The sequence below is a fragment of the Ranitomeya variabilis genome, chromosome 1 (assembly GCF_051348905.1).
Source record: "Ranitomeya variabilis isolate aRanVar5 chromosome 1, aRanVar5.hap1, whole genome shotgun sequence".
NCBI lineage: Eukaryota > Metazoa > Chordata > Amphibia > Anura > Dendrobatidae > Ranitomeya > Ranitomeya variabilis.
Genome location: NC_135232.1, coordinates 616,947,073 through 616,961,097, shown reverse-complemented (window position 1 = coordinate 616,961,097; position 14,025 = coordinate 616,947,073). Strand labels below are relative to the sequence as shown.

Here is a 14,025-nt window from a genome sequence, read left to right as displayed (position 1 = left end):
GCGAGCCACAATTCATGGGACGTGAGCCACATGTGGCTCCCGAGCTACAGGTTGGGGACCCCTGCCTTATATAACTTCCTAACAGAAAAATTTTGGTTCCTAAATTGTGCTGATGTAAAGTAGACATGTGGGAAATGTTACTTATTAAGTATTTTGTGTGACATATCTCTGTGATTTAAGGGCATGAAAATTCAAATTTGGAAAATTGCGAAATTTTCCCAAATTTCAATTTTTTTCACAAATAAACTCAGGTAATATCAAAGAAATTTTACTACTGTCATGAAGTACAATATGTCACGAGAAAACAATGTCAGAATCATCAGGATCCGTTGAAGCGTTCCAGAGTTATAACCTCATAAAGGGACAGTGGTCAGAATTGTAAAAATTGGCCCGGTCATTAACGTGCCAACCAACCTTGGGGGTAAAGGGGTTAAGCAGCCCAGATGGAATCAGGATCTCTGTCCCTACATCAGGCTACTCTTAGATTACATAGCAAAAACCTGCTAACAGATTCCCTTTAAATACAGAAGTGATCCATATAAAAAAAATGGATGGCTATTATCGGAAGGCGCACTTCGCAATATTCTGCTTATTGCAAAATTATTTTTTATTCCTGATTTTCACAGAATCCTCCAGAGACATGAATAACAAAATTGGATTTTTACAGTAAGTGAACACAAAGTATTACTAACTCGACAGAATTGCTGAAATTCATTATCATTTATTTTATAGAATGACTTCTGATATATCGTTTTTTCACTGAAGATTTCGGGAATGTTCACCATTCCATCTATAAACATTAAAAAATACAGATCTGTTAGACAAAAGAAAAACAAACAAAAAAAGAAAGTGCATTTTACAAAATCATCAACTTAAATAGAACAAACACGTATTTCTTATTTCCACCGCTTCATCTACACACTGCATTTTCAGTCTCATAATTTAGGAGAAACAGGTAAACAAGGTGAGAAAGTAAAAAAAACAAAAAAAACAAAACAAGACGCTCTAAGGCTACGGTCACACTATCAGTATTTGGTCAGTATTTCACATCAGTATTTATTAGCCAAAACCAGGACTGGGTCAAAAATACAGACTTGGTGATGAGTTTCTATTATAGCTTTCTCCTCTGATTGTTCCACTCCTGGCTTTGGCTTACAAATACTGATCGTGTGACGGCAGCCTAAGGATCCGGAGACAAGGTGCTCGAAGAATAGGAAAAGGGTGTAATACACAAAACCTGTGCATAAGCTAAATGTGGTGTTGAACTGAGTGGTCACAGAGTTTCTCTCCTTAAGTACCCAGTAGATTTCAGCCCATATTAATAAAAACTAGGTAATGCTTCATTTCTCCTGCGGAGGCGCTGCAGGGGAACTGAGCATTCATTGCTATATTCTGGTTCTCTGATTACAGCTTAAGCTCTGTTCACACCTGTGGCTCCTTTTTTCATTTCTGTTGTTGTGCTTTACTATAGGAGCTGATCAACAAAAGTTACATCCGTATGGGACCTGCTGCCAAAAGTACATGAAGGACCACACAGGCTCCTTTTACTGGACGAAACAGAACTGCATGCTGCTTTATTTCATCTGATATTTTTTTGACAGATGTTACCACAGCCTTTAAGGGGATCTGTCAGCTGTAATCTGAGAGCAGCAGTAGGTAGGGGCAAAGACCCTGATTCCAGCAATGTGTCACTTACTGGGCTGCTTGGTGCAGTTTTGATACTATCCGTTTTCTCTACTGTAGATATAGCAGAGCGCAGACTGCTGAGCTGTGTATAACCCCGCCCACAGCCCTGATTGGCAGCTTATGTATATTGTCAGCAAGGTGCCAATCAGTGGGGAGAGAGGGGTTACATAGATTAGCAGGACTGTCTGGCACAAGACACCTAGTCCTGCAGTGATATTCTCCTGCTGATAAAACAGTGTATTGAAACTACAGCACACAGCCTAATAAGTGGCACATGCCTGGAATCAGGGTATCTGCCCCTACATTATGCGGTTATCAGATTAAATAGCTAAAACCTGTTGACAGATTCCCTTTTAGGGGGTTTCCAGTAGTGATAACTAGAGAGGCGCAAACCCAAACTTTAAAAACTTTCAGAGGAGAAGAGAGAGACTTCTATTAAGGATAGGGCGTCAATATCAAAGTAGTGGACAACCCCTTTAAGGACTGTCCAGATATTTTTTCTTTTAATTTCTAATATTTATTTCCCTTTATCTATGCAATAATGTTAGGAGAATTACATAAACGAGATGGTCTGGAAGCATGTCGGGACCAATCAATGTACAGATAATGTGACACGAGCTGGATCGAAGGTTAATTCACATTTATATTCCACTTAATCGCTGGTGAGATTAATTTGTGACAATAATGAGTCAATATAATCTACTGACGTGTCCTTTGGACCAGGCTCCTGCGAATCGATTTGCTTCGCTCTAATCTATCATTATTTTACAAGGTTTAATGGCATATATTCCCATCTTCATAGGTCGTTATGGTCAGATAGAGCTTATAAATACAAGCACTTTTACAGTTTACTGCTTGTTAAAATTTGCAGCAGTTTTTAAGCTATTAACTCCTTTTCATTTATAATAAGCTCTGGAGGTGGAGTCTCGGAGATCTATGTCCCACCCATAGATCTTAACACCTCATTTACATAAAAAAGTGGATTTCTCTGGAATAAATCATCGGATCGCAGATATCACGGTATCATTTTATTCAGCTTCCCGTGACCTACATGCCCATATAGGTATCTTAGAGTGATCCTACTACCAGATTACATTTAAATTGGGAGCACACTTTGCTCTAAATTGCTCTGATGTCTACGCCCCTTGTAAAACATTTAAGGCTTTGTGTCCCAGACGCTGCCCCACAACATTATGGATCCATCACGTACTTTCCGTCTATAAACATGACATGTTGCCTAAAGATCATTCGTTTGGGTTAATTTCCCTGTAGAGCATTCTCCCGTTAGTATTGCGGTTGTCTACGTGACGTTCACGAGGCTTAGTAGCTCTTTCTTAGGAATTTAAGCAATGGGGTCTTCTCCGGCTTTTCGCATAAAATCATTTTTCGGTGTATTGTATGGGTTGAAACCATCCATTCCGATGTCTCCAGCATGAAGTTCTTCATTGTACTTAGCTTTTTGCCACATTTCAAGCTAACTTTCGAAGGGTTCTCTCATCCATTTTCCCTCTTTCCACCACATCTTGGAAGGTTCTTCACTGTTCCACGAACTGCAGTCTTCTTGGTAATATTTGGAACTATGGAAGCCGGGATGCAGTTTTACGAAATACTTTATTTCCGAAGATCTTTTACATGGCGTACTAAATATTCGGGGATGTCAATAATGTTGACCACAACTGTAAAGGTGCTGCAGACTCATACAGAGTATGGCGCGCTTTCCCACTACTCCATCTATGTGACCCATGACATGAGTAAGAAAGATGTAATCTGGTGATGACAAAATAAGAAGTAATTTTGCAAGTCTTCACCAAGTGTACGCTGCTCATACACAGACCTACACTGTGTTCCAAATTATTATGCACAAAGAGTTTAGGAGTGATAAGGTTAGAATTTTTTTGTTTGTCGTTTAAACTCATTGATGGTGATGTGTGTCAGGGCTCTTTATATCACTGAAAGCAATTGCAGATACCTGTGCAAATTAGTTTGGCCGGTGTGTCCAAATAAAGGCAAGACTACTTAAGAAGGCTGTTCCACATTATTAAGCAGCCTACATTTTTTTGCCAAAATGGGAACGAAAAAGGATGTGTCGGCTGCTGAGAAGCAACAAATTGTGGAGTATTTAGGTCAAGGCATGACTACAATCAACATTGCCAAGACACTTCATCGTGATCATCGCACAATCAAGAAGTATGTAGCTGATTCCCAGCACACACGTGTGCGTGCTGATAAGGAAAAATTGAGGACTCTTTCCAACAGGCAATTGTCTAAGGTTAAAAGAGCAGCTGCAAAAATGCCTTGTCATAGCAGCAGACAAGTTTTTGAAGCTGCTGGTGCCTCCAACGTCCCCAGAACAACAAGATGCAGGGTCCTTCAGAGGTGTGTAAGCCATCCTGTCGACCACCTCTATCCACTGCACACAAGCAAAAACGGCTCCAGTGGGCCAAACGATACATGAAGACTGACTTCCAAACTGTTTTGTTCACCGATGAGTGCCGTGCAACGCTCGATGGTCCAGATGGATGGAGTGGAGGATGGCTGGTTGATGGACACCCCATGAAAACACGGCTAAGGCGCCAACAAGGAGGAGGTGGAGTAATGTTTTTGGCTGGAATCATGGGGAGAGAGATTGTCGGCCCCTTTATGATCCCTGAAGGGGTAAAGAGGAACTTCATAATCTATGTGGAGTTTCTAAAACAACACTTCCTGCCATGGTTCAAGAGGAAGAACAGTGCTTTCCGCAGCAAGATCATTTTCATGCATGATAATGCACTGTCTCATGCTGCAAAAAACACATCTGCATCTCTGGCTGCTATGGGCATAAAAGAGGACAAACTTATGGGGTGGCCACCATCTTCCCCTGACCTCAACCCCATTGAGAACCTCTGGAGCATCATCAAAAGGAGTGTCTATGATGGCGGGAGGCAGTTCACATCTAAGCAACAGCTCTGGGAGGGTCTTCTGTCCACATGCAAAACAATTGAAGCAGAAACCATCCAAAAACTGACAAATTCAATGGACGAGAGAGTTCAGAAGCTTATTTCGAACAAGGGGTCCTATGTGCAAATGTAACATCACCTAGAATAAAGTTTTCACTTGAAAACTGTTTGATTTCATTTTGTAATAAGCAGATAATGCTTATAACTTCACAATTGACCATTTTTTTGTTCAAAATAAAAAAAAAAGGTTGAAAACTCTGCTGTGCATAATAATTTGGAACCTGCATTTTGAGTGTTTATTTTTATTTTTTTTTTAAATATACTGTTTTCATAGGCAGTTTGTTCCAAAACATTGCAATTATACTAGAATAGTAGATGACTGGAAAATAACAGTGACTGCAATTCAGATACGTAATTTAGAGAAAATATGAGGAAATATGATTTGTATAATAATTTGGAACACAGTGTATGTGTCTCCATAGCTACAGACAACGCCTGTGTGTAGTCGTGTGTTACTCCTCCCACTGACTGTGCTTCTTCGTGGGCAAAGGGGAAAACAAGATCCCATAAAACCATGAATTTTTTTTGGATCTATAAAGAAACATAGGCCTGCATGGGAGATATCACAGAATGATCTCTGGGTGTTCAAGCCCAAGGACCCTGACAAAGCTGAGAAGGAAGGGAAAACCCTGCATAGGCGTGCTCCCGAAAACCTTCTGCAGCACAGATCAATTCATGTAAGTAGGCCAGGCTGGGAACACCCCTGCAAAGGAAAAAAAGAGGACGTAGGACTAAAGTGGGACTTCTTTCTCAGGATCAGGGAGGGTTCGAGAGGCTAGAAACTCTGATCATTACGTGAATGTAGTTCCTAGCGAAATGCCATCACTTATTAAGATGGTAAAAACTTTTTAAAGGGAACATGTCATATGTTTACCCCCTCCTGTCCCAAACCATTAATAGAACAGTGTAGCCCTTGAAAAAATAAACCCGTCAATACCTTATTATTCCAAAGTGATGCTCCACTAGCGAGAAATTGAGTTTTGTATTTCAGTCTGGGAGTGCATCGGGGTGTGATGATGCACTTACAGCTCCTCTGCCTCGGCTGTGTTCCTGAACTAGCAACACCCTCCCCCTGGCTTATTGACAGATTATTTGCTAGGGTACACTGGCTATTGAGCGGTCACTCAGCCAGGGGAGAGTGCAACAATTTCAGAAATACAGAAGAGGCTAAGGAGCTGTAAGTGCATTGTCACAACCCAATGCATTTTCAGGCTAAACTTCAAAGTGCAATTTCTCGCTGCTGGAGCATAACTTTAGGTTCACAAAGGTATTGACTGGCATATATTTTAAAGGGCTACACAGCCATAGTAAAGATTTGTTTAGTGTGCCGCTATTTTGGGAATACAAAACAAATAGGCTAAGGCGTTGTAAGTGCGTCCTCACCACCCAATGCATTTTCAGACTGAACTTCAGAGTGCAATATCTCACTGCTGGAGCATCACTTTAGGTTCATAAATGGTATATATTGTAAAGGGTTGCACAGCAAATGTCTTTCCGAATGCTTGAGGAAGCACCTTCTGCAACTATAAGGTTTATCATGCAGAGGTTGGTTTATCATATGCAGCAGCTGAAATGAGAACCATTAACTCTTTCCAGACACACACAGATCATTCTTTATGTCTCCATTATACGACTTTTGGGGACGAACGTCTCCTACAAGAATGAGAGGTGTACAACATGCATGGCTTGCAAAAATAAACTATTCCAAATCTTTTTTTTTTTTAATGGGGTGGAGCAAGAATTTATAATTAAGAAGTCAAACTAAGTGCTATACATTGAAACTATCCAGAGAATAAAAAAACCCAAAAAACTAAGGAATCAATTGATAAATCTCGCAAATCTCATAGTTGCTAAGTTTTCCAAACTAGTCATTGTAACAGAATATAAACAGGTAACATTACATCACTTAAAGCTTCGTGTCAAACTCTGGTACATTTCAGTTTTTTATAGGTATTTCAAAAAATACTATTTCAATGTGGCAAGTCAAGTTCACATTTGTCTTTCCTTCCCCATGGTTCATATTGGGGATGTGACATTTTCTTGGTACCATACATACAACATAAATACATATCAAATTTTTGGAAGAAACCAGGATAAAGTACTTGAGCTGAGACTAGTACTGTTCTTACACAAATGCTAGATTTTACTGCAGTACATTAAAGTGGTTTTGGAAAAGCACTGTCCTCCTGTTTTGTTTCAAAAGCAAACAGTGATTTACTCACCCTCTCTTGGTCCAGCTCTGAGTGTCCCCCCGGTGCTCCTGGTATCGTCTGCAGCGCTGAAAATAATCGAGCTTCGAACTGACAGCACGAGGGGTTGAGCTCACTGATCGACTGCAGCGCTGTCGATGTATCGTCAACGCTGCAAACAATAACAAAGGGAGCAGAAGCTGAGGCTCAGCGCTGGACCTAGGGAGGGCGAGTAAAGCCGGTTTTGTTTTTATTTATTAAACAAACTGCAAAGTTTACGAATTCAGAAAATACGTTTAATGGGGTTGTCTCAGGATAGACCTCGCGGGCCCACCACATGGGACACCTCGACTGCTGTCACTTCTTCTGAGGTCACAGAATTGCATTCATCATAAAATCATAAGGCAGTCCATTTGGGCTGATTTTCAGTGCCACAAGCAACAGTAAGGAACCCTGTAGGCCGGTAGAAAAGGAAACATGGAATCTCTTATGTTGATGGTTCGACTAGAAGGAATTTGTTTCCAGAAGGAACTTCTAAAGGCGGCCATATCTCAGGACCCCGTACCAAATTGTGCAGAGGTGCCACCACTTAATTGTACTACGTTTTGCAATTCCTGTTCAGTAGGTGGCCATTAAGGGAAGATTCTGGTACAAAGAGGATCAAAGACAGTTTTGGACCCAACAAAGACTCAAATCTGGTGACATCATTGCATCAGCTCAAATGTTCCATCTAACAAAAGGAGAATTGTGAAGGTGTCTACTGCTGCCAGTTGGACTCAACACATACACCGATGATTTTTTTTGTTGGATACATAAAAAAGTGTATATAATCCCATACGTGTATTTTATTTAGGTCTAATGGAAAGTAAATTTAACGAGACCTGTCAGATTCCAGGTGCATCTCCTGCTCGGATCACAATCATGAAAAAAGTTTTCATCTAACACGATGGGGTAAAACAATCTTTTTGTTACTCTTGCTGTTCCCATCTGACTTTATATAGTTTAGTTTCTATAATTTAGTGAATCTCTCAGACTTCACACTTTATTCAAGTGGATGATGGCATCTCCTTCTCTATGACCCCCAAAAATATTGAGTCCACTGATCACAAGAGAGGAATAAGAAGCAGCTGAGTTTGGTGATGAATTAACCATTGGACACAATGGGCTTCATTAGTTAGAAGTAAGCAAAATTGAAGGGGCATTTAGGTCTACCTAAATTATCACCTAGCCATTTGTTAGGCAATAAATGATTGGTATGGACCCCACTGATCACTAGAACAGGAGACTTTTGTCTCAACGATGCCTGTTACCCTCACTGATTACTAGAACAGGAAAACTGTGTCCCACCACTCGGAACCCCAATAATGGCCAGACCAGAAGACTGTTGTCCCAACACTGGGACCCCCATTGATCAGTAGAACAAGAGACTATGCCACAGATGGGACTCCACTGATCACTAGAATAGGAGACTTGTGTCCCAATGCCACTGTTACCCTCACTGATTACCAGAACAGAAGACCTGTGTCCCACCACTGGGATCACCACTGATCGTCAGAACTGAAGAACTGGTTCCAACCGCTTGGACTCCCACAAATCACCAGAACAAGAAATCTCTTTCCCACCATTCACACCACCACTGATCACCAGAACAGGAGATCTTTGTCCTACGACTCGGACCTCCACTGGTGACCAGCATAGGAGATCTCTGTCCCACCATTCAGACCTCCATTGATCACCAGGACCATGAGATCTTTGTCCCACCATTTGGACCCCCACTGATCACCAGAACAGTGATTTGTATCCTACTGCTAGTACCCTCCCTACAATCATCAGGACAAGCAGAGTCATGGCTTCCCAGGTTATTCTGTGTCCAGAAGACCATTGTCAGGAAGAGGTAAATGGAGCCACTGATGGGACAGGCGGTGGCGGTGTGCCGCCTGATTCTAAGTCTATAGCCCTGAAGATATGCCGATTTTTGTAGGTGCCATAAACTTTAAATAGAATAGCAGGACGCATGCGTTGCCAGCCTCTCCAATCAACTCCTCCTCTCCAAGCCCCTGCTCTGGTAATTGGCCGAGATCTTAGAGGTGGAACCTTATTTGTGTGTTTCTTTACAAATACTCATGGTATTATAGGTAACCAATTGAGACGGACGTTGAAAAAAAAAAAATAATAATAATAAAAATAAAGTCTCTAGATCGTAAAGATTTATCCCAAGTGTCTGGCCAGTTGTAAATCTCTATAACGGAAGAACACGTCTTTGGTTTAATTAATACCCGATCCCCACTCCACCCCCTCGTACTTTTTTTTTTTTCCAGAACCTGGGTTTTCATGTTCCTAATTTGGGCAATAAAACTGAAAATGCGGAATTATAATTTAATTCAGTGATTACAGAATCAGATCTATGATCATTTAGTCAATGGATTAGTGCAAGCTACGGAGATCATCTACCAGTTATTCAGATTCCATTTAATGTTTTCTGGTACAAATGTCCTTTGGTTTCTTTTTTGTGATGATTTTGTAAAATTTTTAAAATGTTTTTCTTTTTTTGTTTTGTTTTAAAGTGTAATTTTTTTTTTCGCTAGCAAAATTCAGTATCTGGACTTCTGATAACGAAAAGTGTATATAGATTGTATACACATAAGGCAAATGGCAAATATATTAAGCAATCGGGTAGCAGTTTTCAGAAAATGGGACTTGGGATTTTTTTTTTTTTTTTGGCAGGGGCATTTAAAGCAGACCCGTCACCAAATCAAGAATGGCTGTTTTTTAATCTTACTTTATTCTCGTTGTTCCCCTGACTACTGTGTTTTTTTCGTTTATTAAATCCGCCATATGGTTTCAGAGATATAGGCCTGTGTATTTAGTGCTAGTTTATAAAGTCTTTTCGAAGGGGGCGTGGTTCACAGGATTCCTTGGGGGCGTGTCTTTAGGCTCCTCTACATAATTACCCTGTGAGCCACGCCCTCCAACCATAAAAATAAGCACTGAATAAAAAGGCCCTTATCTCTGGAACGTGGCAGATTTTAAAAATAAAAAAAAAATACTCAGGAAAGCTGCGAGAGAAAAAAAATAAGAGCAAAAACTGACCACTTTTTCCTTGTCAAGGGTCCTCTAATTAATCTTTTATAAAATGCAACCTTAAAATTGCGAATTTTAATTATCTGGGAAAAAAAGCCAAACATATTAAAGAGCATCTGTCACTAAATCAGGTTTTTAGAATGATACAATAAAAATATATTGTACTATGGGAAGAGTTTCTTAGAAGGTGCATTCTGGTTTGGCCCCCCTTTTAACATCAATATGCCCTCAATATGACATACAGACATAAAGCGGAGATGTCTTCACAAGATTACCTATACATAAATGGTGACGGACCTGTCACTGAGCCAGGCAGGGAAGCCCCTTGACTCTTCTTGCTGTTATTGGCTAATTAGATTTTCCGCGAAATGCTGCATTGTTTAAGAGTAAGGGCGTGTTCACACTGCACTGAAAATGCCACACACACAAAAAAAAACTAAAAATAAATATTTTCATTTTTTTGCAAAAAAAAAAACTTCCTGTTCTTATGTTCAGGCTTTTGTGCATATTTTAACAGCTTCAGACTTTCAAAAGATACCAAGCGTTTAAAAGTTGTAACATGTCTATTCTTCCTTTTTTTTTTCCGCAATTTATGCGGCTAATTTTTATGATCTTTACCAAGTGGGGCATTACTCATAGGGTAATAATGCTAGAGCAAATTAAAGACACGCCCCAGAGGAGTCTAGGAGCCACGCCCCCTAGGTACAGACAAAAAAAAGTAACACTAATACTAAATAAGAAAGTCCGTATCTCTGGAACCGTATGCCAGATTTCTAAAAAACAAAAACCATAACGTTTACGGGAGCAGCAGGAATAAAATAAGAGCAAAAACTGGACCATTGTGACAGGTCCTGTTTAAGTAACTCCCATCATCCTACTGGATGATCAGCTGATCCTATCGGCCTATACCTGACTGTAATGTAAGCCAACATGGACTTATTCATTACCCGCTGACAGATGCTCTTTAAGTTCCCTTGGGGACTCAAGACAAATACTTACTACATCGATACAGTGAGGAGTTAGGCTTGTCTGCAAGAAACAGCTATGTCTGGATTTGCTTTATCTCTTTCTCATGGCCAATGCTGAAAATCAATTCAAAAAGGGGAAAATATACTTAATACAACTGATGAGAAGAGCAAAATGTGTGTAATATTGTCTGACAACCTGAAATGATGGGCGATCTGGGCTACACAATAAGTTAATTATACAGAACAATTTATGTTCTTACAAAATAAAAATAAAAAACGGGGAAAAACAAAAACCTGCCTGAACATCCAGAAGTATTACCGTGTGGGTATGAAAGGGACCTGTGTGACATATTAAGGCATTTGGACCAAACGAGGTCCAATCATGCACTGACACATCCCTACACAACCTTACAACCATGGTTCTGGACCTGATGTACTGGCTTATGCTTCCCCAATATATATATATAATATATATATATATACTTTATTATATTTATATATATATTTATATGTTATATTTTTTCTCATTTTCTTTTTTTTTGCTTTTTCTTTTTATTTACTGCTCATCTCTAACGAAGTGCTGTGCTTTCAACTGCAGAGTACTGTAACCAGTGTCTGTTCCTGAATCCAGAGCCGAAGGGGCTACTACAAGAAGTTTCCAGCTCTCCTCTCTTCTCGGGGATGTGGCTGGGAAGATGTCTGAAGCAGTCTTAGGCTGCGAAGGCCTTGAACTCGGACACCGACTTTTTAGGTTGATGTCTCCTTTCAGAAGCTTCTACTACTGCGGGTTCTTCAGGATGCGGCCGTGTCTGAAATCGTAGACATGCCGGCATAAGAATACTAGTTCTGGGTCGGTGCTGTCTGGAGCCCTGCGATGTATGGGGGTGCAATATTCTTCTGAGGGCGGGACGATCAAGGCTTTCCTGTTTGGACAGCCCTCCTTCCGACGCTTCACCAAGGCACAAAATCTGCAAAAAATAGAGCACATAAGGCAACACAGAATATAGTATAATGATATATCATAGATGTAACTATAAGACGCACCCCAGGTTTACACAGCAGAAAATACAAAAACTTTCCTGCAGGGGTCATTATCACTAGTTGTAAATGCACTGGGGTAGAATATGTAGATAACAGACAGTAGATCTACTGTTAGAGTTTCTATGCAGGGTGTGGATTATACACTTGTAGCTTTACACTCTCTGCAGCACACAAACACAACACTGCTGGGTGTACAGTACACACACAGCTCCGCTACATCCACATATTCAGCTCTGCTACAGTATAACACAACACTGCTACACACACACTCAGATTTGCTACATACACACACATCTGCTACATACAGCTCTGCTACATACACACTCACCTCTGCTATATATGCACTCAACTCTGCTTTATGCGCACACACACACACCGTTGTGCTACATACACAAATAATGGAGAGGTCTGTAATTTTTATCGTAGGTACACTTCACCTGAGAGAGACAGAATCTAAAAAAAATCCAGAAAAATCACATTGCATGCTTGTTACATAATTAATATGCATTTTATTGCATGAAATAAGTATTTGATACAATAGAAAAACAGAAATTAATATTTGGTACAGAAACCTTTGTTTGCAGTTACAGAGGTCAAACGTTTCCTGTAGTTCTTAACCAAGTTTGCACACACTGCAGCAGATTTTGGCCCACTGCTCCATACAGATCTTCTAGAGATCTCTCAGGTTTCGGGGCTGTCATTGTGCATCATTGACTTTCAGCTCCCTCCAAAGATTTTCTATTGGATGCAGGTCTGGAGACTGGCTAGGCCACTCCAAGATCTTGAAATGCTTCTTACGGAGCCACTCCTTAGTTGCCCTGGCTGTGTGTTTCAGGTCATTTTCATGCTGGAAGACCCAGCCATGACCCATCTTCACTGCTCTTGCTGAGGAGGTTGCTGGCCAAAATCTTGCGATACATGACCCCCATCCATCCTCCCTTCAATACGGTGCAGTCACCCCCAATGTATGATGTATCCCCCACCATGCTTCATGGTTGGTACAGTGTTCTTCTTGTGGCTGTTCTCATCCTTCTTCCTCAAAACATGATGAATGGAGTTGATAGCAAAAAGTTCTATTTTGGATTCATCAGATCCCATGACCTTCTCCCATGCCTCCTGTGGATCATCCAGATGGTCACTGGCGGACTTCAAACGGGCCTGGACATGTGCAGGCGTGAGCAGGGGTACCTTGTGTGCCCTGCAGGATTTTAATCCATTATGCGTAGTGTGTTACTAATGGTAATGTTTGAGAATGTGGTTCCAGCGTTCTTCAGGTCATTGACCAGGTCTTCCCGTGGAGTTCTGGCCTGATTCTGGAACTTTCTCAGAATCGTCTTTACCCAATGAGGCGAGATCTTGCATGAAGCTGCAGACTGAGGAAGATTGACAGTCATCTTGTGTTTCTTCCATTTTCTAATAATTGTGCCAACAGTTGTTGCGTTCTTACCAAGCTGTTTGCCTATTGTCCTGTAGCTCATACCAGCCTTTTGCAGGTCTACAATATTGTCCCTGGTGTCCTTAGACAGCTCTTTGGTCTTGGCCATGGTGGAGAGGTTGGAGTGTGATGACAGATGTCTTTTATACAGGGAACGAGTACAAACAGGTGCAATTAATACAGGTAATGAGTGCAGAGTAGGAGGGCTTCTAAAAGAAAAACTAACAGGCTGTGAGAGCCAGAATTCTTACTGGTTGGTCGGTGATCAAATACTTATTTCATACAACAAAACACAAAGGAATTACGTAAAAATCATACAATGTGATTTTCTGGTTTTTATTCTACAATCTGTCTCTCACAGTTGAGGTCCACCTATGATAAAAAATTAAAGACCTCTCCGTTCTTTGTAGGTGGGAAAACTTGCAAAAATTGGCAGTGTATCAAATACTTATTTTCCCCACTGTATATACACATATATACATATATTGCATATGCATACACATATATAGAGGTCAGTGCATTTTACATAAGTACTGTTCACGTTATATTTCCATTTTTTAATGAATGATTTTAATAAGATAAAATCCCTTTCTGGTTCTACAGTTTGGCTTAGATGTGATATGTAATAC

General features: G+C 40.5%; 1 protein-coding gene across 2 annotated transcripts in view; it reads right to left on the bottom strand.

Moving 5' to 3' along the window:
* Nucleotides 1–701: 701 nt before the first annotated feature.
* BAHD1 (bromo adjacent homology domain containing 1) overlaps nucleotides 702–14,025 on the bottom strand; it is a 170,877-nt gene continuing 157,553 nt past the window's right edge. For both annotated transcript variants that reach the window (XM_077260702.1, XM_077260701.1), the window contains exon 7: nucleotides 702–11,888. In XM_077260702.1, coding sequence (XP_077116817.1) covers nucleotides 11,699–11,888 — 190 coding nt within the window. In that variant the 3' untranslated portion in view covers nucleotides 702–11,698. The remainder of the gene's footprint in view (nucleotides 11,889–14,025) is intronic.